At 43.4% G+C, this 26,727-nt stretch overlaps 1 protein-coding gene across 5 annotated transcripts in view; it reads left to right on the plus strand.

The window, feature by feature from the left end:
- The window catches only part of LOC137627833 (piggyBac transposable element-derived protein 4-like), a 326,978-nt gene that overhangs the window by 60,544 nt on the left and 239,707 nt on the right, over positions 1–26,727 (plus strand). For 4 of the 5 annotated variants that reach the window (XM_068359224.1, XM_068359225.1, XM_068359223.1 and 1 more), the window contains one exon: positions 13,538–13,915. The exons of the other annotated variant lie outside the window; for it this stretch is intronic. In XM_068359224.1, coding sequence (XP_068215325.1) covers positions 13,538–13,915 — 378 coding nt within the window. The remainder of the gene's footprint in view (positions 1–13,537; positions 13,916–26,727) is intronic. 5 annotated transcript variants of the gene reach the window in all.

A 26,727-nucleotide genomic window follows, 5' to 3' on the forward strand; every position in this document is an offset into this window, starting at 1 on the left:
TCAACTCTATCATATGCTTTCTCCAGATCCATAAACGCAACATACACCTCCTTACCTTTTGCTAAATATTTCTCGCATATCTGCCTAACTGTAAAAATCTGATTCATACAACCCCTACCTCTTCTAAAACCACCCTGTACTTCCAAGATTGCATTCTCTGTTTTATCCTTAATCCTATTAATCAGTATTCTACCATACACTTTTCCAACTACACTCAGTTGCATAATCTCCATTTATCAGTCACTGATATACAGTATTACCTTTTTTGTTTTATTATTTTATACTATTCCTTTATTCATCATTTAATTTCTACGTATGTGGTACTACTTTAAATTTAATTTTTTTTTATTGTATTTATTTTATTTCTATTTGTTTGCATTTTTTCTCAATATATGTAGAATTTCGAACACAATTTGGGAAAAAATGCTAGGTACTTTAAATTTCTATAATATTTATTATTGGTTTTATCAAATAGTTTGCAACATTTCTTCCCATAGTGCATTAAAACTATATTAATCAAACAAGAATAATTTATTCCATAATATTAATTTATACCTAACACATTTTTAATATTATATTTTGACAATTATTAAAACGCATTCAAATAGGCTATATAAAGTCACGTGGTATGTAAATTGCTAGAGTCCATATTGCGATAGTATCAATGATATCAAGCCGTTCATATAATTTTGTCCTGCCATGGCACAGCACCGGCGTACTGCCATGACGAAACGCAAGAAGAAGAAGCCCCTGCTGCTGACCGAAGAGCAAGAAGTCAAATTGGGAGAGTGGCTGAGGGAACACCCAGAATTATATAACAAGGGGATAAGGTCCTTCAAAGACACCTCCATGAAGAACAGATTATGGGAAGAAAAAGCTGCTGAATACGGCGTTGAATCTGGGGTCATTCTACGTGTGTGGTACGAGAGCATTCGGACGAAGGTGGGGAAGTTGACAAGGGACAGATCGGACTCAGCGCAGAAGGACATGACTGAACGGGAGGTTTTCATCATGAACAACTTCAGCTTCTTGAAAGATCACATATCCCGCATAAGGGGCCGCAGTGTAAGTCCAATGTAATTTGCATGAAAGTATATTGAATGACATTGTGATACAGTACTTGTATGTTGTTTTGTTATTTTGACAACATATTTATTTGATTTTTATTTTGTGTACTTGCAGTTACGGTCCAACATCCAAGAGGCGACAGGAGCACCTCCACCTTCGTCCGGGTCAGACGTGGAGGACCTCCCCATGAGGAGTTCTCAACAGCTGTCATCACAGCCAAAGTCAGTACCAGGCCCTTCAACTTCGAGAGGGATAAAAAGGAAGAAACCCCCAACTTCAGCCAGTGCTGCAAAGACCACCTTGTCAGAGTCTAGAGTTGGTGATACTGAAATCATCACCATTATAGACCAGCTCAAGACTCAGACATCTGAAGCCAAGAAAATACAGGGACACATATCGACTCTAATGCAAGAAGACACCACGTCAGAGCACCATTTGTGGGGTTCCTTCATCGGAAAGATGTGTTCCAAGATAGACCCCAGCCTCATCCACCAGTATTATCGTGAGAGTCTCAACCATGTCTTGGGTTTTATCGACCGCTCAAACGCCATCCTCTCTCTTCCTCCAGTACCTCAGCGCACACCCAGCAACTTCCCCCAGCAGCAGCAGCAACAGCAAGAGCAACAGCAAGAGCAACAGCAGCAGCAGTTATAGTAAGAATATCAGCAGTAACAGTAATAGCAAGGGCAACTGCAGCAGCAGTAATACCAAGAACAACAGCAACAGAAGCCCTCAGAATTGTTCACGACTCTGCTTCCACCATCATCAGGGTCCATACAACAACAAGGACAACAACAACAACAACAAGGGGCAAGTGTTGGGCACTTCATTACTAGAGCTGTTGGACCTTTCCAACCTTTAGTTTAGTAGATTGTGCAGAATATATCATAGACTGTATCAAATGAGTTTGTTTTGGTATAGATACAAACCTTTTCGCTCTATACAGTGGATACTATCTCAGCGAACACTAAAAACTAGCCTGAAGACCTTTTAGCGAGATAAAACCACCTGCCGTTAATTAGCGGGAAGGGGCTAACGGTGGGTAGACCAACCACCCGACTCACACGCTTACCGGTGAAATTGTCTCTTTATTTTAGTTCAGTAAAGAATGGACTTGCTGTCGTTGTCTCTCGTTAACCCTATTTTCGTCATACAAAATATACTAACTGCCCCCTAAAACTTTAAATCCTTATCATTTTTTCTTTCAGAGTGTTGGTTTGTGAAACTCCATCATGCGAGTTTGTCCTGGCATAAAGGGTCGCTGCTGCGGCACCCTCATTTCAGCTGTGGAGATAGATCCTCATGTCCTTTATCCTGGGTGCTGGGGTCATTATTTTATCTAGGAGTCTGCTTGTAGGGTGTGTTGGGAGTGACCATCCTCCCAGTGGGTGAGGTTTAGTAGGTGCTGGAAGAAGAACCCCAAACAGGACTCTTCCCCTTTGGGTTCATCCTCGAAGCTGTCTTTCTTTGTTGACTTGTTTCCATCATTCTGGTCTGGCGAACGGTTGAGTAAGAGGGATGGCCCTTTGACCCCTGGACAACCTTGCGGTTCTGAAAACTTTGTCGCTTCCGCTAGCAAAGGGGCAAGGCTCCTCGACTGAAGGAGAGTCTCTTGCTGCTGCTGTCTGTGTGTCAGCTTTGGCTTTCCTTGGTGCTTTTGGGTTCCTCTTCTAAGGAACGGTCTCTAGAGGTTCTGCAGATAGGAACACAGCGGGAGCGCATACCTGCCTCCTAAGGGTCGACTACGGTCTTCCCCTTAGAGGCTCGAGAGGTTGGGTACTGAAGGAACTTCTTGTGTCTCCATGTGCTGTAACCTCTGCTTCTGCTCTTCCACCTTCTGTCGTTACAGACGAATACCCTTCAGAGTTACCCATGAGGGGATCCCTCCGAGGTGAACCCAGAAACTGGCTACGGCCATGCTTCTCATCTCGCAGTTTACAATGCTCCCCCTCATCCTGAGCCTGCTCAGCATGTTGGGGGTATGCAAAGTTCATTGCATCAAGCTCTGCTCTCTGGTGATGAACACCCATTTTGTTTGCGAGAGAAGTGCCTCTCTCCCAAGTTTCCCAAGAGGTCACCTTCACGGGGTTTTAAGTAAAGAGTGCTAGAAATGTCGATGCCTCATTCTAGCTTTTCGGAGCTAAACGACGATGGGGTCAGATGGCTTTTGACAGCTCCCACGCTTTGCTGTTGTGTCTGTAGGACAATGCAAAACTATGGTACTGCAAAACATCCAGCGTTTTGCAAGGCCAACTACTTTGGGAATTGTGCCTTGGATTTTGACCTCTTATGAGGGAGAATTTGCTGTTCTGTCGGCATGCACCAGTTCCATCTCAGCCTTGTTTGTTTTTTCACAAGCGAACACCTCTTCACGAAGGAGGTAAGAAGGCTGCTTGTAAACCTCCTGTGGGAGGTATAACGAACGTGAAATCCTTGCTTCATGGTGTGTCAGTGAGTGTAAACATAGACCCTAGTCTCATAGTGAAGTCCTGTGCAGTGTTGCGCACCCATCCACTGAGCGCTATGGAGGTAGGTGAGCAAGCTCCTTTGCCTGACGAAGGTCTGCGAGCAGCCCAGGTTGCTCGCCATTCTACTCATAGCGAGTTGGCAATGCTGTACCTTACTCACTCACGTGCAGAGCTTCCACTTTGCAGTTGCCTCAAGTACATGCTACAGTACTTTGGTAGCGAGTATTCTCTCTTCAATCGATAAGACAGCAACCACGTGCTCGCCACCTTACTTGTACCCACCTTGATTGGAGTGCGTCAAGGGTCATCTCACCTATGTTTTCCTCGCCAACATTTGCCTCACCAGCGCTTGCCTCGTCAGCATTTATTATGTCTCCCTATGGCCCAGCAATCTTGCTCCCCAGGAATCACTACTGCAGTAGCTTCTCCCACTTTTTCTGTTTGCCTTATTCTTGCAGCTGGCAAGAGTGCGTTCATTTGGAGCAACAAGTTGTTCAGTCTCGACTTCTTAAGGAAGCAGACATCTTAGCGGAGCTTGACATCCCAGCATGTCATCATCATCCTTTCCTTAGGACCCCACCTAAAGCAAAGAAACCATTGCGTAGGGTTCCATCAAACGCTCCGACCTATTCCAAGGACACCTGGCTTGGTGACTTTGTAAAGACAGTACAGCAGGTGGTCTCAGGACCGACCTAAGATCCTCCGGCGTTACCTCCACAAAGTACACCTTCCATCCCTTTGGAGGCTTCTGAGTCTTCCAGTAAGGGTAGTCCTCCTTTGGATCCAAGCTACAGTAGTGCTTTGGAAGGGCAGGTGCCTCCTTTGGCGGCACCTTGCCCTTTTTCTCCTCAGAGGTCATCAAGATACCAGCAGTACCTCTCCACTAAGGCCACTACCACTTGCCGTGATCTAGAGTGCGAAGGCTTGGTATTTACCCTATCAAACTTCAAAAGAGAAAATGGGGGCATTAATTGTCGAGGCCCCTTAGGGGACTTCCATAACCAGCCCGAACCAACAGGAACTCTAGGTCTTGTTCACGAATAACTATCGGCTCTTACCAATTGAATGGGACTGACATTCACCTGCCGCTCCTCCGCCGGAGGCATCATTACTTCCTCCTATACATTTTGTGGCCATTCAGCCTAGGGAGACTACATGGAAAGAGGTTCGTTCTCCCCTCGCTAACTTTTCCATCTGACCACGAGAAATGAAGGATACGAAGAACAATATGAAGAACTGGCACTCGGCAATCAACCTGTCAGCTTCGACAGAGGGGCCTTGGAATCCCACGTCCGTTTCTGAAAGACCAGAAGAAGCGGCCTTCCCTTGAAGTCTCAAGTCTCTGCCAGCCTATCAGAGAAGAACCCTTTGACGACGGTTCCGATCATTCTGATGGGATGCTTCCTAAGTCCGTCAGCCCAAAGATCTCTCTGTTGGAGCCAAAGAACTCTGATCACATCTTTATTGAGCTGCTAGCCTGTATCCGGAAGATTAACTCCGCGGGAGAACCGGATCAAGTACCCACTGAGAGAAAGGACACTGTCCTTGACCTCTTTTATGACACCCCCAAACCCACCAAGACTAGGGTAACCTTGCCCTGGTCTAGAGGGGTTAAGGTTGCCAAGAAGAGGGCATATGCCCAATTGGCAGGAGTGCCTCAGTCCCTTTAGTATGTGAACGCTTCTTGTATGCTTCCTCCGCCGTATGTACAACGAAGGAAGTAATATGAGATACTACTGGAAGACGATCGATCTCCCATTTCATTAGACCCAGCTATTATGGCGTTGACCCAGAATATGCCCCTGGACAAGTTGGTATCCCTGTCAGTGATTTTCTCTGCAAAAGATGCTGCAAACATAGAGTGGGTGGCAAAGTGAGCAGCTTCATGGTTGGACTACTGGTTGGGGTCAGTGGGATATCTTTCCAGGAATGAAGACTTTTCCACCAACCAGAAGAAGGAAGCAACATCAGCCTTCCTTCTCTCTGGCACTAAGACGATGGAATTCCTTCTCCACAACGTTCTCAACCAGTAGATCACCGGAGTTTTCAGAAGATGTGAAGCGGTCCTCTCAAAATTCTTTAAGCAGGTACCACAGAGGGAAGCTATGAAGCTTTGTGACTCCTCGATGAATGGTCATTTCCTCTTTAACGTGAAGGATATCGAGGCAGTCGCAGAGAGATGGAGGAAGGCGAGTGACGTCTCCCTCCTCCATTGGGCAATTACTTCTCACCCATGCTCTGTGGTACCTCCTCGACAGAGATCATCACTAGTAATTCGTCAGGGACACAAGAAGACGTCTCATGCCACAGCAGGCGGCTTCTAGGAAAAAAGGGCCCAAACAACCTTTTTTAGGCTCTTGGTTCAATAGGTAGAGGAGGCTGAGATGGAAGGTATGGCTGATTCCACTAGAGAGCCATTCCTTGGTCAGTCTCCGTTTGCCGAGCAGGATGCCTTGTCCCATTCACTCTCCTCCAACCCCCGAGTAACCTGAAATTCATTGATCTTGAGCTCCTACGTGAGGGAATCTGCGAAGGAGCAACCTAGGGAATCTGTAAAGGAGCAGTCTATTCGTCCCGAAGTCCAGACCATGCTGAAGAAAGATGCTCTCCAAGAAGTTCCAGACAGGTTCCCATGCTTTTTCAGTGTACTCTTTCTTGTTGAGGCTGAATACCAGTCATAGACCTCTCAGCCTTGAACAAGTTTATCCAACAGCCCTGTTCAAATTGGAGATGGCCTAAATGGTCATACAGACTTTCAGACCAAAGGACTTCATGATTACTCTGGATCTGAAAGATGCATACTTCCAGGTTCTCATTCATTCATTGTCAAGGAACTATGCTAAACAACAAGATATACCAATTCAAAGTGCTGTGATTAAGCCTGTCCACAGCACCTCAGGTCTTCACTTAGGTTTTCTCCCAAGTGTTGACCTGGGCGCACAAGAACAGAATTCGTCTACTTCGTTACTTAGACGATTGGCCGATTCTTGCAGACTTGATAGATACTCTTTTCCTTAATCGAGACAAACTCCTCGAGTTTTGCCATGCTCTGGGGATTGTGGTAAATTGTGAGAAGTACTCTCTGCTTTCATTGCAAGATCTGTTATATCTTGGGATGAAAGTAGACACTTGACTAGGCAAAGTTGAATAGAGAGATTGAAACGGGCTGCTTTCCCCTTTCTGTGGCAAGACAAGCTACCAGCACATCGGTGGCTGAAGCTGCTGGATCGTCTGTCTTCTTTAGAGCGGCTGGTGCCCAATGGGCGTCTTCACATCTGATCTCTCCAGTAGCTGCTGAAGGCCTTTTGGTCTTGGCACAATGACCCTCCGAACCTCTTGGTTCCGATAGGGTCAGAGTAAAAGAGAGACCTGAATTGGTGGGTTTCAGACACTAACCTACTCTGGAAAATAGACCTCTCTCTTCCCCCCGAAATTGATGCTCTTTACTGATGTGTCAAAAGAAGGATGGGGACTCGCTTGTTGCACCACACGGCCTCCGGACTGTGGTCCGAGCCCGAACGATAGTGCCATATAAACCTCCTGAAAATGAGGGCAGCCCTTCTAGCTCTGAAGCAATAACATCAGCTCCTTTCATGATTCTGTGGTGCTGATGAGTAACAATACCATGGTAGTGGCATAAATAAACGAGCAAGGAGGTACTTTTTCACAGCTCCTGTGCTATCTAGCTGTGGAGATTCTAAGATGGATGGAAGACAACTCAGTAGTCCTATCAGCTTGATTCATTCCGGGCAAGAGAAATGTGCTGGTGGACAAACTGAGCAGGAAGACTCAACATAGTTAACTCTGAGTGGTCTTTGAATCGCTAGATAGTGAAAAAAGTCCTGACGTTATGGGGTTCACCGACGATCGACTTGTTTGTGATGTCCCTCAACCGTAAGCTTCAGTATCAGATCCCCAGGCCTGCTGGCAGTATACCTTTTAATATCCATGGGACAAGATGGACATTTGCACTTCCCCCTTTTGCCTAGTAAGAAGACTATTAAAAAAAGTAAGGGCTTCATAAGATATCTCAATCACCCTCATAGCTCTGATGTGACAAAATGCAGAATGGTTACTGGACCTTCTACATCTGCTCATGTCAGCATGGGCAGGGTTAAAAGGAGAATAAAATGTAATGCAATCTCTATCTGGCTCAGACAGGTGATTGATAAAACCCTCATTCTGGCATTTTCTCCTCAGAATAGAAGACCCAGAGCTCATGACGTCTGGAGTATAACCTCATCCCTGGAGTTTAAGAAGAACTCTCCTGTGGCGCAGGTATTACATGCAGGCGTGTCAAAGTGTCAAACAAATTTCACAGCCAACTACCTGCAAGACATAACCCACAGGAACCTGGATACCTTCTCCATCAGTTGTGTGGTGGCTGCACAAAACGTGGTCACAAACACCTCAGCTCCCTTGTAGGTTTTCAGCATCTGAAGAACCCTGCAAGTTGACCTCCTGTAACTGGTTGTGGGAACCATACTCCCTTGTGTGACCTGATATACAGTATGCTTATAAATTTTTTATGTCCCTGTCCTCCGTGCAATGACTAGGTTAAGTGTGGAGTTGAGCTCCAAATTTCACTCTACCTGGTGAAGTCACAATGCTTCTTTCTCATACACGATCACACGATGGCCCAGGCCATTAGCTCTCACGTAGTCTGAGAGTTAGTTAGGTGACAGGGTACAGTATCTATTAAGCTTTGGCAAAGCTCAGAATCACATCCCGGGTCAGATATCAGCCATTTTGTTAAAGACTTCCACTCACCTAATTGTGAGTGTCCACTGTAAAGAGCGAAGTGGTTTGTATTTGTACCGAAACACATGACAAATTTGATAGTAATTTGTATTTTTCTTAACCATTTTACCCCCAGGCTATTTGGAAATTTCCAACCCTTAACCCCCAGGGGGTTATTTTTTTCCCAACACATTTTGCAGTATATTTTTTTTAGATTGCACTAAAAGTCTTAATTTTTGTCATAGAGAGGTCAGGTTGGTCTCATTCTCTTGGTAAATGATTGAATTTTCTCAAAAAATTATCAAAAATATGAAAAAAAAAATTTTAGAGAATTTTTTTGCAAGGACGTACTGGTACGTCTATGGGGGTAAAGGGATGGCTTTTGTGAAACGTACCAGTATGTCCTTTGGGGGTAAAAGGGTTAACTATACAAACGTTGAGCTCCTTCACATACCTGGCCCACCATAACTTAACCCCGGGGAAAGTCCTGCTTGCAATAAAAAAGTGATGTCATTTCACTGATGAGTGTGTGAGAGGGATGGCTGGTCTACCTCTACCCCCCTTGCTAATTAGTGGTGGGCGGTTATACCTCGCTAAAAAGTCTTTTGGCCAGAGTTTCAGTGTTTGCCAAAATAATATCTACTGTAAAGGGCTCAAGTTTTGTATAGATAGGAAAAATACAAATTACTTTTAAATTTGTCCTTTTTTAAAGTTGCAGTGAAAAGTTCTAGTAGGCTATGCATTGTCATATGCAATAAAAAAACAAGCTTGGGAAATGGAAAATATTTCTTTTCTTAATTAATGTCACTTGTAGAAATAAAATGAAATGAAACAGAAATTTGAAATACACAATAAAAACCTAAAAGAGAAAGGTCAAACCTAAAGCATAGGTCAACGATAAAACAAACAAAGGCACATTAAACCATAAATTTCATACATACAGTACATATACCAAAGGCACTTCCCAATTTTGGGGGGTAGCCGACATCAACAAATGGAACAAAACAAAAAAGGGGACCTCTACTCTCTACGTTCCTCCATAATAACAAATATTTGAACATGAAACACAATTGTAATAGAAATTAATACCTATCAGAAAACAAAACTGATGAATATTACTATTTATAAAATACTGGGCATTGTTGGCAAAAACAAAATACAAGATAAAAAACAAAATATCATGAGAAGCCAACAAATGATATTTTGTTTTCTACTAGTGGTAAATTTTTTTATATTACGTGTATGTTGTGTGCGTACTTGTGTCAGTTACATGGTCTCTATTTGTCAGTTACTGTGATATATTACCTTTTTTTTATTTTATGATTATTTTATACTTCCTTATTCTTATTTTTGCCTTTCTTTCATCGTTTTACGCATTATATGTAAAATTTCAAACAATTTGGGAAAAAATGCTAGGTATTTAAAAGTCATATATTATTTATGGTTTGTTTTATTTAATAGTTCTAAACATTTATTCCCATAGTGTATTTAAAACTATATTAGACATACAAGAATAATTTATTCCATAATAACTTTTATTGATTTATACCCAACACATATATTTAATATATTTTGAAAATAACTCAAACTCATTCTAATAGGCTATATAAGTCATGGGATATATAAATTTCTTGAGTCCGGATTGCGATAATATCAATAATATTTTTAAACAGTTTATATCATTTTGTCCTGCCATGTCACAGCACCGGCATTGCAAGCATATTATTTTGAGAGGTAGTTTCTGTTTTTTGGCTGCTTGCTGATAGTGCTTTTAATGAAGTCTATGACCCCATCCACGAGTGGTGAGTTTTTCCTCCAAACATATGGTATCACTTGTAGTCAGTGTCCTCCTTGTCGGCATTAGCTCGAAGCTCTGCTGGCTTCCTCAATCGAAGCAGTTTATGTAAGCACACAGGTCATCACGATGGAATTGACAGTGTTTGGTTCTTGTAGGAAACTTGTTAGGAATCATCAAAAATGGTGTGCTACAACCCTGAATGAGTTCAGAATATGATGAGCTCTGGACAATCTGTAGTTAAAGATAAATTGCTGATAAGTCATCTGTCTTTGCAAGAATGACGTCATCAACCAAGAATGCAGGGCAAAGGTGTTGTCTCCAGCAATGAAGTAAGATATTGCTTTGTCGTTCTTTGGAAGAGGTTCAGGTTCAGGAACGTACAAAGCTCCTACATCAATGGCCTCCTTGATTTTCAAATCGTTGAACATCTGGGCATCCCCTACAGATATGTTGCTGCCAACTTCCATCCACAGAAACTTGTAACCTGCATCTACGAGACCCATCAAGATGACAGAGTGGAAGCCCTTGTAGTTGAAGAATAGTGACCCCCCCCCTATTCTTCGGACAATTGATGACGATATGTTTCCCATCAATGGCCCCCAGGCAATGATGAAAGTTCCAATGTTCAGGGAAACCCTTTGCAATGTTTCTCCACTCTTTGGAAGTGGTCGGACATGCCACATATTGATGAGCAATCTCTTCAATGATGTCCTTGCAGACTTGGGCTATGAGTAGAGATATGATGTGTGCCACCCAAAAGCTGTACATCAAGGAATGGTAGCTTTCTCCCAATGCCAGCCACCTCAAAGTCATGGCCAACTTGATTCCAGGAAATAGAACTTTTCTATTATTTGTATCTTGTTCCTTTATGTGACCCCTGATCCGTTCAAGGGTTTCTTTGAAGATGTCACAGCCCACTTTGAGAAAGTTTTGGAAACCTTGTTTGTCTTCTTTTTTCAATTCATTCAAGAGTCTTGCATACTGCTCCAATATTGATCTTCTTAGGATCCATTTTCTGACCCATATGGAACGTCATCTTCTTTGGCGATTCTTTATATGTTCCCCAATCTTCTGTATTCTTTTCTGTGCTCTTTCCAAGAGAATTGCATTACATTTTGCCATTGAAAGCATTATTCATTTGTTCCTTCCACAATTTTAATTGCATTTGCATCAGCTGCAGTCTCTGCTCCATGGTAACCGGCATATTTGTTTGACAGAGTTGTAATGATTTCAGCTTTAGAAATGCTAACCATTATATGAAATATTCGGCACATCCAGGGTGGTCTGGCATAGTTCAGGCCCATCCAGGACTGCCATAGGGGCAATGTAACTTTGACGGCTACATCCGTGGCATTTCCCTGTTGCCACTGGCATAATTCAGGGCTGTCCGTGGTATTTTAGCCCTCTGCCGTGCTCTTCCGGTGTCTAGCGTAGCTCTCCTGTGGCAATGACGTGATAGGCCAGACCTATCGGTCACTGTGCCGCTTTAGCACCGTAGTGGTCCTAGGTAATACGTGGTGGTCTTTGAATCACTTAAGTACCCGTGACTGTCCCGGAATATCATGGCAAATACAAGACAATGCTACAGACAACCCAGAGCAATCCAGGCATTGCTACAGAAGTGCTACGGACTCACCCAGGACCACCTTGTATTGTTTCGTACTAGGCTCATACCTCAGACCATCTTGGTTCACCCCGGATGTTTTTGACATGCACAAACACCCAGGACTGTCAAGGACTCACTACGAATTTCTCCCCGGATTGCCCTGGAGTAGGTCCTGTGCAATCCAGGAGGTCTGTGTGACTGTAGCATAAAGGATGAAGGTTTGTACCTGTGCAGGAATAAATCACAAAATTTTAAAGTAATTTATATTTATCCTAACAGTACAAACCAGAGTCTTTTAAGTTAAACTTCCTCCCTCATCCACCCCTCAACCCCTAGGTGAAGGTTAAAGGGTTGCTCAGTAAGCTGGCAGGTGGTTTATGGGACATCTCTAGTACCTGCCTTTAACTATCAACACCTTTTTATAAATTTTGATAGACGAGTTCCAGCTTTGCTGAAATCATACTCCTATTGAGGACTCAGATTTGTATAGTTAGGAAAAATAAAATTGCTTTAAAAATTTTGTGGTAATTATGGACATGTATAAGGCATCAAATGAATTTCTTTTATTTCTTATTTGAAATATTGTTTTTAGGATACAAACATTATAGGTTGTGAGCTTACTCCCAGAACAAATTCAACTTGTAAATCGAGGCAGAGTACTACTCAACTGTATTTAGAATTTTTATATATGATAATTTTCTTGAAATTTTGCATTTAAAAAAAAAAGAAAGTTCTTTAAAGTTACCATCACACAATAATATGAAGTACAGTATATATAACTATGTAGTACTATGTATTCATTTTGAATTGCACTATCAAACCTCATGGTCAGACAGAAAATTAAATATCCCTTTACAATGTCAATGTCGACATTTTTTTTAATATTTTGCTGATCAATGGTTCTAACTGCATTGTATTTTATTATGTTCTTGTGTTATATCTTGAAAGAGCTTTCTTTTAGATATGTGAAAATTTTCTCATTAATGAATAAGGGAGGTATAGGAAATTTTTTTTTATGTAATAAAAAAGTCAATATAAGCTCTGTGGTTAGAGTGACTTAAAATAGAATAGTCTTACCAGGTGTTTCTCAGTGAGAGTAAGAGAAGATACGGGAAAGAAAACTTGAAAAACCGTGTAATATTGGTACCCTAGGGTCAGTGAACTCATAACCCCCTTGCATTAACCAAAAAGCAAGCTTCAAAGAGTAGGTTGCCAAAATGTATCAATATAGTAGTAATAAGTTATGTCATAAAAGAAGAAAAATATTTCCCAATAGAAATGCAAGATTTCTCATTGTGGAACCCCTGGGGGCCATGAAAATTTTTTAGAGGTCTCATGACAGAATTAGGAAAATGGGGGACACAGGAAGCCACAATGGATCACAGAGCTTTTTTATTATATATATATATATATATATATATATATATATATATATATATATATATATATATATATATATATATATATATACATTTATTTATTTATTTAGCAACTTAATGACCTTTAGTTGTAATCCTGGCAGCATTCACTTAGCATTAGATAGTAACACTGGATGACCTCATGCATCCAATCCCCAGTTACCTGTGAGCTACCACACTGATGGGTGAATACTCAGAGCCCAATTATGAAGGTTGTAGGTATATATTCTTTCACTTGATTTGTGTCCTTAAACATGTGTATTGTTGCCTAAGGAAATTATAAATGGGCGTACCTAAACAATCAATACATTTCAATTAAAGATATTCATATGTCTACCTCAAAACTTTATGGTTATGTTGTGAAATTACATATAGAAAAGAGTAATATATAAGTAAGACCCAAAAGTGGAAAAACCAGTAAATAACCTAGTTACCACAGGAGCCACGACCGCGAAAACGGCGCCGGAAGAGCTCCAACATTATCCTGCCAGAGGAGACGGAGCAAAACCTGGGAGAGTGGTTGGAGTTCGAGGTCCCTTTCATATATGATAAGGGTGATTACAGGCACAAGAAGAAGGAATACATAGAACGTGTTTGGGAGGAGAAGGCTGCCAGTCTGGAGGACCCCGTCACCGCCCAGGACTTGAAGACATGGTTTGCCTCTCTTCGCTCTAGGTTTGGCAGGCTCTCCAAGGAGGAATGTTGTGATGTGTCCCGTAGGCTGACTGAAAGAGAGAAGTGGGTTATCAACACGTTTAGGTTTCTGAAGCCACACATCGTGCGCCAAAGGAATCCCCGGCCAATTTGTATTCTTAAGGTATGAGTACTTACATTTGCCAACCCTGTCATTATGCATTTAATATCTGCATCCAAATGTCCATATTTTCCTTGTGAGCAATAGCAAGCAAAGAAGTTTGGCATCTTCTGTAGAGTGAAAAGCTTTTGTATTTTTATAAATTGCTTATAATAATGCAAATATTTTGTTCATTTTGTCTTGATCAAATAAGTTTATAGCCATAACTTGAATTGTGTCCATGAATCTCCACTGATGTTCATATTGCTTCTTCTCCAGAAGTTTGGTTTAATCAACACTCACCTTCAAAATTAAATTTTTTTCTCCATTCCCTTCGGCTTCAAACAATACATGCCCTTAACAAAGGAACAGAGCACTCTACCATAAATGGTAGTAAGCCCAGGTTGTCACCTCAGGAAGTATAGTTTTCAGTTTCTTTGTTGAACTGGTAGTGGTCAAAGATGCTCTCAAATAGTTTATGTACTGCATTTTAAAGATTTCTTTCCCGGGTATAGTTTACAATTCTTGTAGCAAGATGATGACGATATTGACCACGCCTCCACCAGTAGACAACACATAAATTCAGCCTTTTTCAATAGTGATGAGCTGTGCAAGCTTTACATCATTTGTTCCCTTTGTATAAACTTGAGTAGTTCTGTGAATCCTACCTTATTAATGGTATATTTGGGTCCTTCTCGACATGTTGTCAAGCCTAACCCAACCTCCCATAGTCATTAAGAATTAATAGCATTTCATTCAGTTAGAGTTCTGAGTATGCTGTGCTTCACAGATTCAAAAGCTTCACACCACCTCAAAATCATTACATTCTTTAGTTCTTTCTGCTGCCGAACCCTTGCTTTCCGCAATTCTAGTCACTATAAGACTGAAATAGATTTTGAGGCTGAAGATAGAGCAAGGTGGTCTGATCCTTAAATCCCCTCTGCCTGTTAAAGTAAGCACTTCTCATCCTAACAGTATTCAAAAGTCTATTGCTTATGTGGATAGCGTGTCATATCGTACGGTTCCCCTAAATTCATAAAGTTTAACCCAATTTGGGTTATGTTCATCATGTTTCAGGCGACAGTATTCAATTTTCACTGGCTAGTGTGTCCATTAGCTCTTCATGTGTAACTTTAACCCTACACTAGTAAATACAAATCTAATACCAGTCTACTCGTTTGTGATGCTACCCCATTTTCAGAGTATAAACAATCTGAAATCAGCTGATATTCACTTGGATTCCTGTGCAGAACAGGAAAATGAGGAAGAGGAAATTCAGATGATGAAAGTTTGCAATTTTTACGTAACCTTATTACAACATATACCCTATTGAAGACCAAATAAAAAATTGACTACTATGCTTCCTAAGCATTTACACACCTTAGCTCTCTAACTTCGTTATGAATACAAAGACTTATTGTCTTGGGTTCAGGCAAAGACTGGAGACAGCCTCACGTATAGTGTTCGATTCCTCTTCAACATAGAGACGTGCTTATTGATATAAGGCAATTCAAGTACCTGACCTTGTCTTGGAGGACAATTTGGTAAACAGTTTTGATTCAATCATTGTGCCTCATAAAATTAATCTTTAAATTTAGGCCATATATTTGATGGTTATAATTGTGAAATTACTTCAGGGTTTACAGTTTTATTGAACTGTTCAATAAGCAATCGTTCACATATAAGATTACAGTACTCATTTACCTAATTTTGTTATAGAATATAATGCTGTCTTTGAAGTTCATTCATACACTAATAAAAGGACATTTCTAGTGAATGGTGTACCAGATAATTGACTAATGACTCTTTGTGGACAAGAGTATGTGAGTGTTATTGGAAAGATTTACTGAGCAGTTAATTCTTGTTTTTAAATATTTAACTTAGCCGGTGAATATATAATAGCTGCAACTCTGCGGCTCGACAAACAACATACTCAAAAAACTCGCGAGCGATCGCTATGCAGGTTGCGGATGTGCCCACCAGCGCCAACTGTCGGCCAGATACCACTCTTGTATGTAAACAAAACCTTCAATTCTTCTCTGTCGACGTTGACGACAAGACGTATTTATACTCGCTGTAGAACCTGGAGTTTTCCCATCATATTTGGTGAAGTACTTTATTTTGGTTTGAGCTTTTGCAGTACAGGTTTTTTTCCTCAACATAAACTCTTGAACTCTTTATTGAATCGGATTATTTGTTGATGACTTGGATTGTTTTTGGAATTTTCTTTGACTAATTCAAAATGGCTGACCCTTCTCAAGTACCTAGATTTCGAAAGTGTAATGCTAGGGACTGTAATAGGCGTCTTCCAAAGGCTTCTCTCGACCCTCATACTGTTTGTTCCAATTGTCGGGGTAAAACCTGTCAATTGGGAGATCGGTGTGAGGAATGCGTGGGCCTTTCAGAATTCGATTGGCTCGAATATGATAAGTATACACGCAGATTAGAGAGAGATAGGGTAAGGAGAAGTTCATCTAGGTCCGTAGATTTTTCCTCTCCACATGCCCCTGAACCTAATCCTTCCCCTGTAGTGGTTGTTCCTAACCCCCCTTCTAGCACTCAGGAACCGTCTATGCAAGACATGTTACGTGCTATTCATGCCTTGGGGGAGAGAGTTGAAGCGTTAGCAAGTGACCGTAATCAACTCATGGCTGACGTGAAGGAACTTAAGTGCCATAGTGCCACGGCGGAAAGTGGGAAAGTGATTAGTGCGCAAAGTGTTGTGAACAGTGTTGCGTCCGAGGGTTCGTCTGTTCGTGCCTGTCGTTCACCTAGTCCGGGACCTCTTGCAAGCTCCCAAGCCCAGGGGAGAAGCAATGTCGTACGACTTATGGGTTCGAGAGGCCTTGATCAGCGAACAGACGTTCCCTCTTTGGTATCAGGCGTATCTCGTCAAGATCGCCCCTACCGTAAGACGAGAGAGCCCATTTTTACCTCGTCTTCCGAAGGCTTTTCACGCAAGAAACCATGGAGCAAGGTTTCTAGGCCTCTGAAACGCAAGTCGGTCCCTTCAGGACAGGTCCAACGTCCTGGATGTAGTCATTGGGACAGTTCGGACCCGTTGCTGTCATCGGATGACTGCTCGCCGCCTAAGCAAGGCAAAGTTGTGCCGTCTCAGGCGCTAACCCCGTCTGTTACCGCACCCGTTACCGTAGACCCTAAATGGGTTATACTGCAGGACATGCAGTCTAAGCTTGCGTCCCTTATGGAAGACTACAACGCAGAGAAGGTTTCCGTTGAACCTAGCCGTTTATCTCATGGAGATACTGGCCGTCAGCCACCCAAGCGTTCTGTTGTGCGTCCTGTTGACGTTGGTGTAGCCAGCTCACGTCAACCAGTTGGGGTTGTTCCACACCCGATGCGGTCTCGTGTGGATTTTCAGCCGCATGTGGACGTTAGGCAACTCGCTGATGCGCCTGGTGACGTTCTGGACGTTCGCCAACCATCAGAGTTGACTTGTTTTGACGCGGTGCGTCAACCTCCGCAACCTAGAGTTGTTTTGACTGCACAACCCAGGCGGTCTAAGCAGTCTCGGGTGGACGCTGTGCGTCCTCACGCACCTGTTGTTGTTGACAGTTCCCAGACTGTTCAGCAGTTTCAGGACTCTGCGTCCTGCTCCGCCACTTATGCACCAGTGCGGGCAGACGCTGCGTGTCAAGCATTGCCAACCCCTTTGCTTGTTTCTCATCAGTTGTCAGATGAGGCACTTTCGGATGAGGACGTTGCTGACCCTCAGCCTGAGGATCATCCTTCAGATATTGATGAGCCTAGAGCAGTTCCGCCTTCTATGGACTTTAAAAAAGTCATGCTCATTTTTAAAGAGTTGTTTCCTGAACACTTTGTCTCTGTGACTCCTCGTTCGCCGCCGTCTGAGTTTGTTTTAGGCGTACCTGCTGCCATGCCAGCCTTTACAAAACTTGTTCTCTCTCGCTCATCCAAGAGAGCTTTACGGCTGTTAGGCGATTGGTTGGAAACCAAGAGGAGTTTAGGGAAGACGGCCTTTGCCTTCCCCCCATCTAAACTCTCGTCTAGATCGAGCGTCTGGTATGCCACGGGAGAAGTTCTCGGCTTGGGAGTTCCTGCCTCTGCCCAGGGCGACTTCTCAAGTCTTGTAGACTCTCCCCGCCGCCTAGCCATGAGACGCTCGAAGATTAGTTGGTCATCCTCAGACCTGGACCATCTACTTAAAGGCATCTTTAGGGCTTTTGAAGTTTTCTACTTCCTTGACTGGTGTTTGGGAGCCTTGAGTAGGAAAATCTCATCAGCCGATAGAGATGTCTCCTTACTCATTATGTCCTGCATGGATAAGGCCATCCGCGATGGATCCAATGAGCTCTCCTCCTCGTTTACGTCAGGAGTCCTAAAGAAACGAGAGTCTCTGTGCTCTTTTCTGTCAGCAGGAGTGACGCCCTGTCAACGATCTGAGCTACTCTTTGCCCCTTTGTCTAAGTTCTTGTTTCCTGAACTTTTAGTTAAGGAAATAGCGTTGTCTCTAGTGCAGAAGGACACCCATGACTTGGTTGCGTCCTCGGCTCGCAAAGGGACCCCTTCGTCTGCCTTGTCTGCTAGACCTAGGATAGACACTCCAGCGTCCAGGTTTATTCCGCCCTTTCGTGGCAGAGCCCCCAGCAGGGGAAATACTCGTGCCGAAGGGAAGAGAGGAAAGAGGAAAGGAGCCAAGTCCTCGCGTGGCAGAGTCTGACTGCCCGCAGCTTCAGACAGCAGTAGGTGCCAGACTCAAGAACTTCTGGCAAGCCTGGGAGAAGAGAGGCGCAGATCAACAGTCTGTGAGGTTGCTCAGAGAGGGGTACAAAATCCCATTTGTACGCAAACCTCCTCTAGCGACGTCCCCCATCGATCTCTCTCCCAGGTACCGAGAGGAAGCAAAGAGACAAGCCCTGAAACTAGAAGTGTCTCTTTTGCTAGAGAAGGGAGCGGTGGTCAAAGTCTCGGACCTTCAATCACCGTGGTTTTACAACCGTCTCTTCCTAGTACCGAAGAAGACAGGAGGTTGGAGACTGGTGCTAGACGTCAGTGCTCTGAATGTCTTTGTCACAAAGACAAAGTTCACCATGGAGACCACCAAGTCAGTCTTAGCAGCGGTCAGAAAGGGAGACTGGATGGTCTCTCTCGACCTAAGAGACGCTTACTTCCACATCCCCATTCACTCAGATTCCCAACCTTTTCTGAGATTTGTGTTCGACAATGTGGTGTACCAGTTTCGGGCCCTGTGCTTTGGCCTAAGTCCTGCTCCTCTCGTGTTTACGAGGCTTATGAGGAATGTGGCAAAATTCCTCCATTTATCGGGTATCCGAGCCTCCCTTTATTTGGACGACTGGCTTCTCAGAGCCTCGTCCAGTCATCGCTGTCTGAAGGATCTCAATTGGACTTTAGATCTGACCAAGGAATTGGGACTTCTGGTCAACTTGGAAAAGTCCCAGCTGATCCCATCCCAAACTATTCTGTATTTAGGGATGGAGATTCGCAGTCCAGTTTTTCGGGCTTTTCCGTCGGCCCCCAGAATAGATCAAGCCCTGCTCGTAATCCAAAGGATGTTGAAGAGAGAACGTTGCTCAGTCAGGAATTGGATGAGTCTAGTAGGAACTCTATCATCCCTGGAGCAGTTTGTCTCGCTAGGAAGGCTACACCTCCGACCTCTACAATTCCATCTAGCTTTTCACTGGAAAAAGGACAAGACGCTAGAGGCGGTCTCGATCCCGATTTCCGAAACAGTAAAGACTTGCCTGAATTGGTGGAAAGACAATATCAGTCTACGAGAGGGACTTCCCCTAGCAGTTCAGAAACCAAACCACGTTCTCTTCTCAGACGCATCGGATTTGGGTTGGGGTGCGACACTGGACGGTCGGGAATGCTCAGGTCTGTGGACCTCAAGTCAGAGGAGCATGCATATCAACGGCAAGGAGCGTTTGGCAGTTCACCTGGCCTTGATGAGCTTCGAGAGTCTCCTTCGAGACAAAGTGGTGGAGGTCAACTCGGACAACACCACAGCCTTGGCGTACATTTCCAAACAAGGAGGTACCCACTCCCTGACACTGTACGAGATCGCAAGGGACCTGCTCATCTGGTCAAGAGATTGAGGCATCTCCCTGGTAACGAGGTTTATCCAGGGCGACTTGAACGTTCTACCAGATTGTCTCAGTCGGAAAGGTCAGGTAATTCCAACCGAATGGACCCTCCACAAGGATGTGTGCAAGAGGCTTTGGGCGACTTGGGGTCAACCCACCATAGACCTCTTTGCAACCTCGATGACCAAGAGGCTTCCAATCTATTGCTCTCCAGTCCCAGACCCAGCAGCAATACATATAGATGCCTTTCTCCTAGATTGGTCTCACCTAGACCTATACGCATTCCCACCATTCAAGATTGTCAACAAGGTACTGCAGAAATTCGCCTCTCACGAAGGGACAAGGTTGACGTTAGTTGCTCCCCTCTGGCCCGCGAGAGAATGGTTCACCGAGGTACTTCGATGGCTGGTAGACTTTCCAAGAAGTCTTCCTCTAAGAGTAGACCTATTACGTCAGCCACACGTAAAGAAGGTACACCAAAGCCTCCACGCTCTTCGTCTGACTGCCTTCAGACTATCGAAAGACTCTCGAGAGCTAGAGGCTTTTCGAAGGAGGCAGCCAGTGCGATTGCAAGAGCGAGGAGAGCTTCTACCATTAGAGTTTACCAATCGAAGTGGGAAATCTTCCGAGGCTGGTGCAAGTCAGTTTTCTGTATCCTCGTCCAGTACCTCTGTAGCCCAAATCGCTGATTTTCTCTTATACCTGAGAAGAGTTCGCTCCCTTTCAGCTCCCACGATCAAGGGCTACAGGAGCATGTTGGCTTCGGTCTTCCGGCATAGAGACTTAGATCTTTCCAACAATAAAGATCTACAAGATCTCCTTAAGTCTTTTGAGACCTCTAAGGAACGTCGTTTGGCTACACTTGGATGGAATTTAGACGTGGTCCTAAGATTCCTCATGTCAGACAGGTTTGAGCCTTTACATTCAGCCTCCCTGAAGGATCTCACTCTTAAGACTCTTTTCCTGGTGTGCTTGGCCTCAGCTAAAAGAGTCAGTGAGCTTCATGCCTTCAGCAAGAACATCGGTTTTTCGACAGAAAAAGCCACTTGTTCTCTTCAACTTGGTTTCCTAGCCAAGAATGAACTGCCTTCTCGTCCTTGGCCTAAATCTTTTGATATTCCTAGCTTATCAGAGATCGTAGGCAACGAATTAGAGAGAGTATTATGCCCCGTTAGAACTCTTAAGTTCTATTTAGCTCGTACTAAGCCTTTACGAGGTAAATCTGAAGCGTTATGGTGTTCGGTTAAGAAACCATCCTTACCTATGTCAAAGAATGCTTTGTCATATTTTATCAGATTGTTAATACGAGAAGCTCATTCACACTTGAGTGAGGAAGACCGATCTTTGCTTAAGGTTAAGACGCACGAGATTAGAGCTATAGCAACTTCCGTGGCCTTCAAGCAAAATAGATCTCTGCAAAGTATCATGGACGCGACCTTTTGGAGAAGCAAGTCAGTGTTCGCGTCATTTTACTTGAAAGATGTCCAGACTCTTTACGAGGACTGCTACACACTGGGTCCATTCGTAGCAGCGAGTGCAGTAGTGGGTGAGGGTTCAACCACTACACTTCCCTAATTCCATATCCTTTTAATCTGTCTCTTGAAATGTTTTTAATATTGTTTTTATGGGTTGTTCGGAAGGCTAAGAAGCCTTTCGCATCCTGGTTGATTTGGCGGGTGGTCAAAGTCATTTCTTGAGAGCGTCCAGATTAGGGGTTTGATGAGGTCCTGTTGTATGGGTTGCAGCCCTTGATACTTCAGCTCCTGGGAGTCTGTCAGCATCCTAAGAGGATCGCTGGGCTCCGTGAGGAAGACAGACTTACAAGGCAGAGTAATCGTCTAAGTCAACTTCCTTACCAGGTACCTATTTATTTTGGTTTTGTTATATTGATAACTGTCAAAATGAAAAAACTCTTAGCTTATACGCTGTAAACATAATTAACTCTGGTCTCTACCCACCTCCTTGGGTGTGAATCAGCTATTATATATTCACCGGCTAAGTTAGATATTTAAAAATGATATTTTAATTATAAAATAAATTTTTGAATATACTTACCCAGTGAATATATAAATTAAATGACCCTCTCTTCCTCCCCAATAGAGACGCAGCGGGACGAGAAGAATTGAAGGTTTTGTTTACATACAAGAGTGGTATCTGGCCGACAGTTGGCGCTGGTGGGCACACCCGCAACCTGCATAGCGATCGCTCGCGAGTTTTTTGAGTATGTTGTCTGTCGAGCCGCAGAGTTGCAGCTATTATATATTCACCGGGTAAGTATATTCAAAAATTTATTTTATAATTAAAATATAATTTTTCAGAAATTTTTTTTAGCATAGAAAGTTAGGCTCATTGTTTATAGAGGAAATGGTTTTATTTATTTCTCGATTACCAGCGATTATGGGGTTGATTTTATTATTGATTTTAAAATCAATCACAATTATAAACTAGATCAAAAGTAACATTCATAATAGCACCCAAAGTGTTGTCTTTACTACAAGGTAACTAGTTTCGTGTTTGTTAATTTGGGATTTTAACGCCAGTGATACACGGTTTATCCCAGTTTCAGATCTTTTGTAGTAATTTTTATTGTTATATCATTTATAGATATATATAATAGCGGGTATGATGATGACAATGACACGATTCCACCATTGGACAACAAGTTCAGTCATCTTTCGATAGTCGTGAGCTTCACACGACCTTGAAAATCGTTGATTTTTTTGTAATAAGTTTTTAGCCACAGGGTCCCACCTGCGGTTCAATCAATTCTCGTATTAAAGGATTCGGGTTTGTATAGTTAGGAAAAATACAAATTACTTTTAGAATTTGTGATGTCACGGTTAGACTCCCAGCTTTCCATAAAGGCTAGTGTTCTATTGGCTTTTGTGTTGGCTAAACGCATAAGGGAATTACAACCGTTGTTGATCAAGATAGGCTTTGGTGAACATGACATGATCTTATCACTTTTACCTTCCTTCAGATACAAAATGTTTTTAAGACCAAGAGTCTTCCTCATATTTTGCTCTAAAACTGCATGAACACAGTTCAGTAGAGAATAGTTTCTTGTCCAGCTTGAGCTGTAGGCTACAGTTGTATTTGAACAAACTAAAGTAATAGAGGTAGTGTCCCTAATTTATTCTGTTGGCTGTGGTTCTTTAATTGACTGATAGCCAAAATTGGCCTGACATTCCTTGTTGAAATTGGATTACAGATGTGCATAAGGAATTAGATTCGAAATCACCAATTCTGGAGAGTGGAGGTGCATGATATTAGGAATCCAGCAACTTCCCTGATTTTTTATAAAACATTTTCTTTGGAAAGTTTCAAGCAGCAAGCAGCTCAAGGGCATGCCAAGAAAGGGTTTGAAAATATTTTAAAAAGCCAATATACAATGGATCACTGTTTCTTTAATTACTTCTTATTTTTCCAAGTTGATATAGTCTATACCGGTATATAAAAGATCTAATTTAATGTTGTTACTGGTCTTTTTTCAATATTAATCTTACCCGATGATCATGTAGCTGTCAACTCTGTTGCCCGACAGAAATCTACGGTCGGGATACGCCAGCGATCGCTATACAGGTGGGGGTGTACACAACAGCGCCATCTGTGAGCGGGTACTCAAGTACTTCTTGTCAACAAGAACTCAATTTTTCCTCTGTCGTGCCTCCGGCTAGACCTACTTGGATACACTGTTGATTCTGGAGTTATTGTTCACGATTTGGTGATGTATTTGCTCTAGAGTTTAGCCTTCGCTATTCAGGAAGCTTTATCTTTAGCTTAGCAAGCTTTTGGAATTAATTTGAATTAATTATGGTGACGAAGAGAGTATGGACTCTCTTTCACTTTTAAATGGCCGACCCTTCCCTTAGACGGAAGTGTTGGTGTCGAAGAGAGTATAGACTCTCTTTCACTTTTTATTTTATATCTCTCCGCCATTTATAGGCCTCTTCGATTAACTTTCCTTATATTATAAACTTAAAAAAATTATTTTTTTATGTTTGTTTATATGCGACCTTTCCTAATAGTAGGCGGTCCTTACTTGGAACCGAAGTTAATTAACATTGAGCTCGTCATATCGTTTTTCCTGTTAAGAATTTATGCTATTTTAATTTTAATGTTTTTGGAAGAATTTCTTTGATATGTCTCGTACTGTTTTCAAAGTTGAACTAACGTTTTGTTTAGTCTCCACAGTTGTTGACGTTCAGAACGTTCAACTTGCGCTCTATCGTTACGATAGAGAGAGAGTTTTTCACGGTTTCACGTTGCAGTAAGAGTAAACCGATTCTAGCGTTTCGTTCATTCTTTCTTAGCTTAAATGGTTTTAATTCTAATAAAGGAACTTTTTATTTTGGAAACCTTTCAGTTTTTTTCCTTTAACAAATAATATGTTTTAACGATATATATAATTGGGCTCATCTCTCAGGTTCTAAGTCAAGAGAGAGAGAGAGAGAGAGAGATAGAGACGGAGGGAGAGAGAGGAGGATAAACGTTTCGTTCAAGCGGGTAACGTTGTTCTCGTTTTTTGCTCTTCTCCCTAGTCGCTATAGGGGAAGAAGGTAAAACGTTTCTAGAGTTTTATTCTTGTTCCCAGGCTTTATGCGGTGAGAGATTTTAAACGTAGTTTATTTGATCTAGTGTTTAGTCTCTTTTCCAGCCACTGAATTCTTTATCTTTCATTATGTTTTTCTGTTACATTGTAATACTGTTTTCGCAATTACTACCTTTTAATGAAGGATAGGATTGCGTGTTTCAGGTACAAACCACTTAAAGTTTCGAGTTCAGTGAAATAAGTGCAAACAGAAAATCAAAAGTGATAAAGTGATATGCGCAAAGTGTTACAGTGTTGCGTTCGAGGGTTCGTCTGTTCGTGCCAGTTGTTCACCTAGTCCGATACCTCTTACAAGCTCCCAAGCCCAGGGGAGAAGTAATGTCGAAGGACTTATGGGTTCCTCAGGCCTTGATCGACGAACAGACGTTTCCCTCCGTGGTTTCGGGTGTATCTACACACGTTGCCGACGTGATCACCCCACCCACACAAAGACGAGAGAGCCCATTTATTCCTCGTCTGCGGAAGAGGTTTCTCGCAGAAACCATGGACCAAATCTTGCAGCTTTTAAGTGCAAGTCGGTCCCTTCCGCGCAAGTCCAACGGCCTAGGTGTAGCCACTGGGTCAGTTCGGACTCGCTGCAGTACGACAACTGCACACCTCCTAAGAGAGGCTAGGTGGTACCGCAACAGGCAGTAACTCCGTCTGTTGCCGCACCAGCTGTTTTAGACCCTCAGTCACAACGGACAGTAGCTCCGTTTGTTGTTGTCTTTCATAGACCCTAGTGGTCCATGCTGCAGACTATACAGTCTCAGCTTGCTCCTTCATGCAGGAGTATCATGCTGGAAGGTTGACAATGCAGCCTGTTAACCTACAACCCGCCGAGGTTGTGCGCTCAGCAGATACTGCGGCTGCCTGCTCCCACCCTCCACCTGTGAGAGCTCCACCACCGATGCGCAGTCCACCCTGCCAGACGCATGTTCTTGCTGCACCATCTGCTAACATGCGTGAGCTACCGCATCAGCAGTGGGAAGGTTCTGTAGAGCTGCCGGGTTCCAGCACTATGCGGCATTCTCCACAGCCCATGCAGCATGCTCTGCATACCTTACAGCATGCTCTGCATACCTTACAGCATACTCTGCATACCTTACAGCATGCTCTGCATTCCCTACAGCATGCTCTGCATACCTTACAGCATGCTCTGCATACCTTACAGCATGCTCTGCATACCCTACAGCATGCTCTGCATACCTTACAGCATGCTCTGCATACCATACCGCATGCTCCTCAACCCACCGCAGCCCCTCCCACGCACCAGCACTCTGCTTTTGTTGTTGCCAGCTCCCACACTCCGACTGCGGAGAAGGTTGACGATGCACCCGTGGGCCTACACCTCCCACGGTTGTGCGCCCGGCATGGCTTCCTGCTCTCACACTCTTGTTGTGAGAGCTCCTCCACCCATGCACAGTCAACCCTGCCAGATGTATGATGACTCCCACACACAGAGCACTCCGTTGCCGTGCGGGAGCTACCACAAGCTGCCGTGTTTTGACACGGTGTGTCAGCCTCCGCAACACACTGTGGTTACCGCCACTCGCCAGCAGCAAACTAGTCAGGCAGGAGTTGAGGCTTCCCCACACAACTTTGGTTGTTGCCAACTCACAAACTGTCATGCAGTTACATGACGTTGCCTTCTGGTCTGCTACTTATACACCAGTGCTGTATGTCCTCACACTCCTGTTGTGGTTGACAGTTCAGTTTTTGACAGTTCACAGACTGTCAAGCAGTTTCATAACGTTGCCTTCTGGTCTGCTGCTTTTGCACCAGTGAAACCCTCACTGAGAGAACTTAGCTTTTCTCGGATATGGTTCCTGTAGATGAGAAAGTGCTGTTCTCCCTCCTTCTGATATTCCCTTGAGGACTCTGTCATTTGGAGAGGAGCCTTAAGCTGCTTAGCCTCCTATGGACTTTTATTTAAGCATAACATGCTTCCAGGGAGGGTAAATGGTTCCGCTTCAGTCGCTAACCCCGTCTGTTGCCACACCTGCTCCCATAGACCTTGGGCTTGGTTGCAAGACATGCAGTCCAAGCTTAGTCCTTGATAGAGGATTTTTTACGGACGCTGAGGTATCCTACTCACGTCCGCCAGTTGAGATGGTTCCTCCACCGGTGCGACCCAGTGTGGGTTGACAGTCGCACGT

Source organism: Palaemon carinicauda, chromosome 35 (assembly GCF_036898095.1).
Source record: "Palaemon carinicauda isolate YSFRI2023 chromosome 35, ASM3689809v2, whole genome shotgun sequence".
In the NCBI taxonomy this organism is placed as follows: domain Eukaryota; kingdom Metazoa; phylum Arthropoda; class Malacostraca; order Decapoda; family Palaemonidae; genus Palaemon; species Palaemon carinicauda.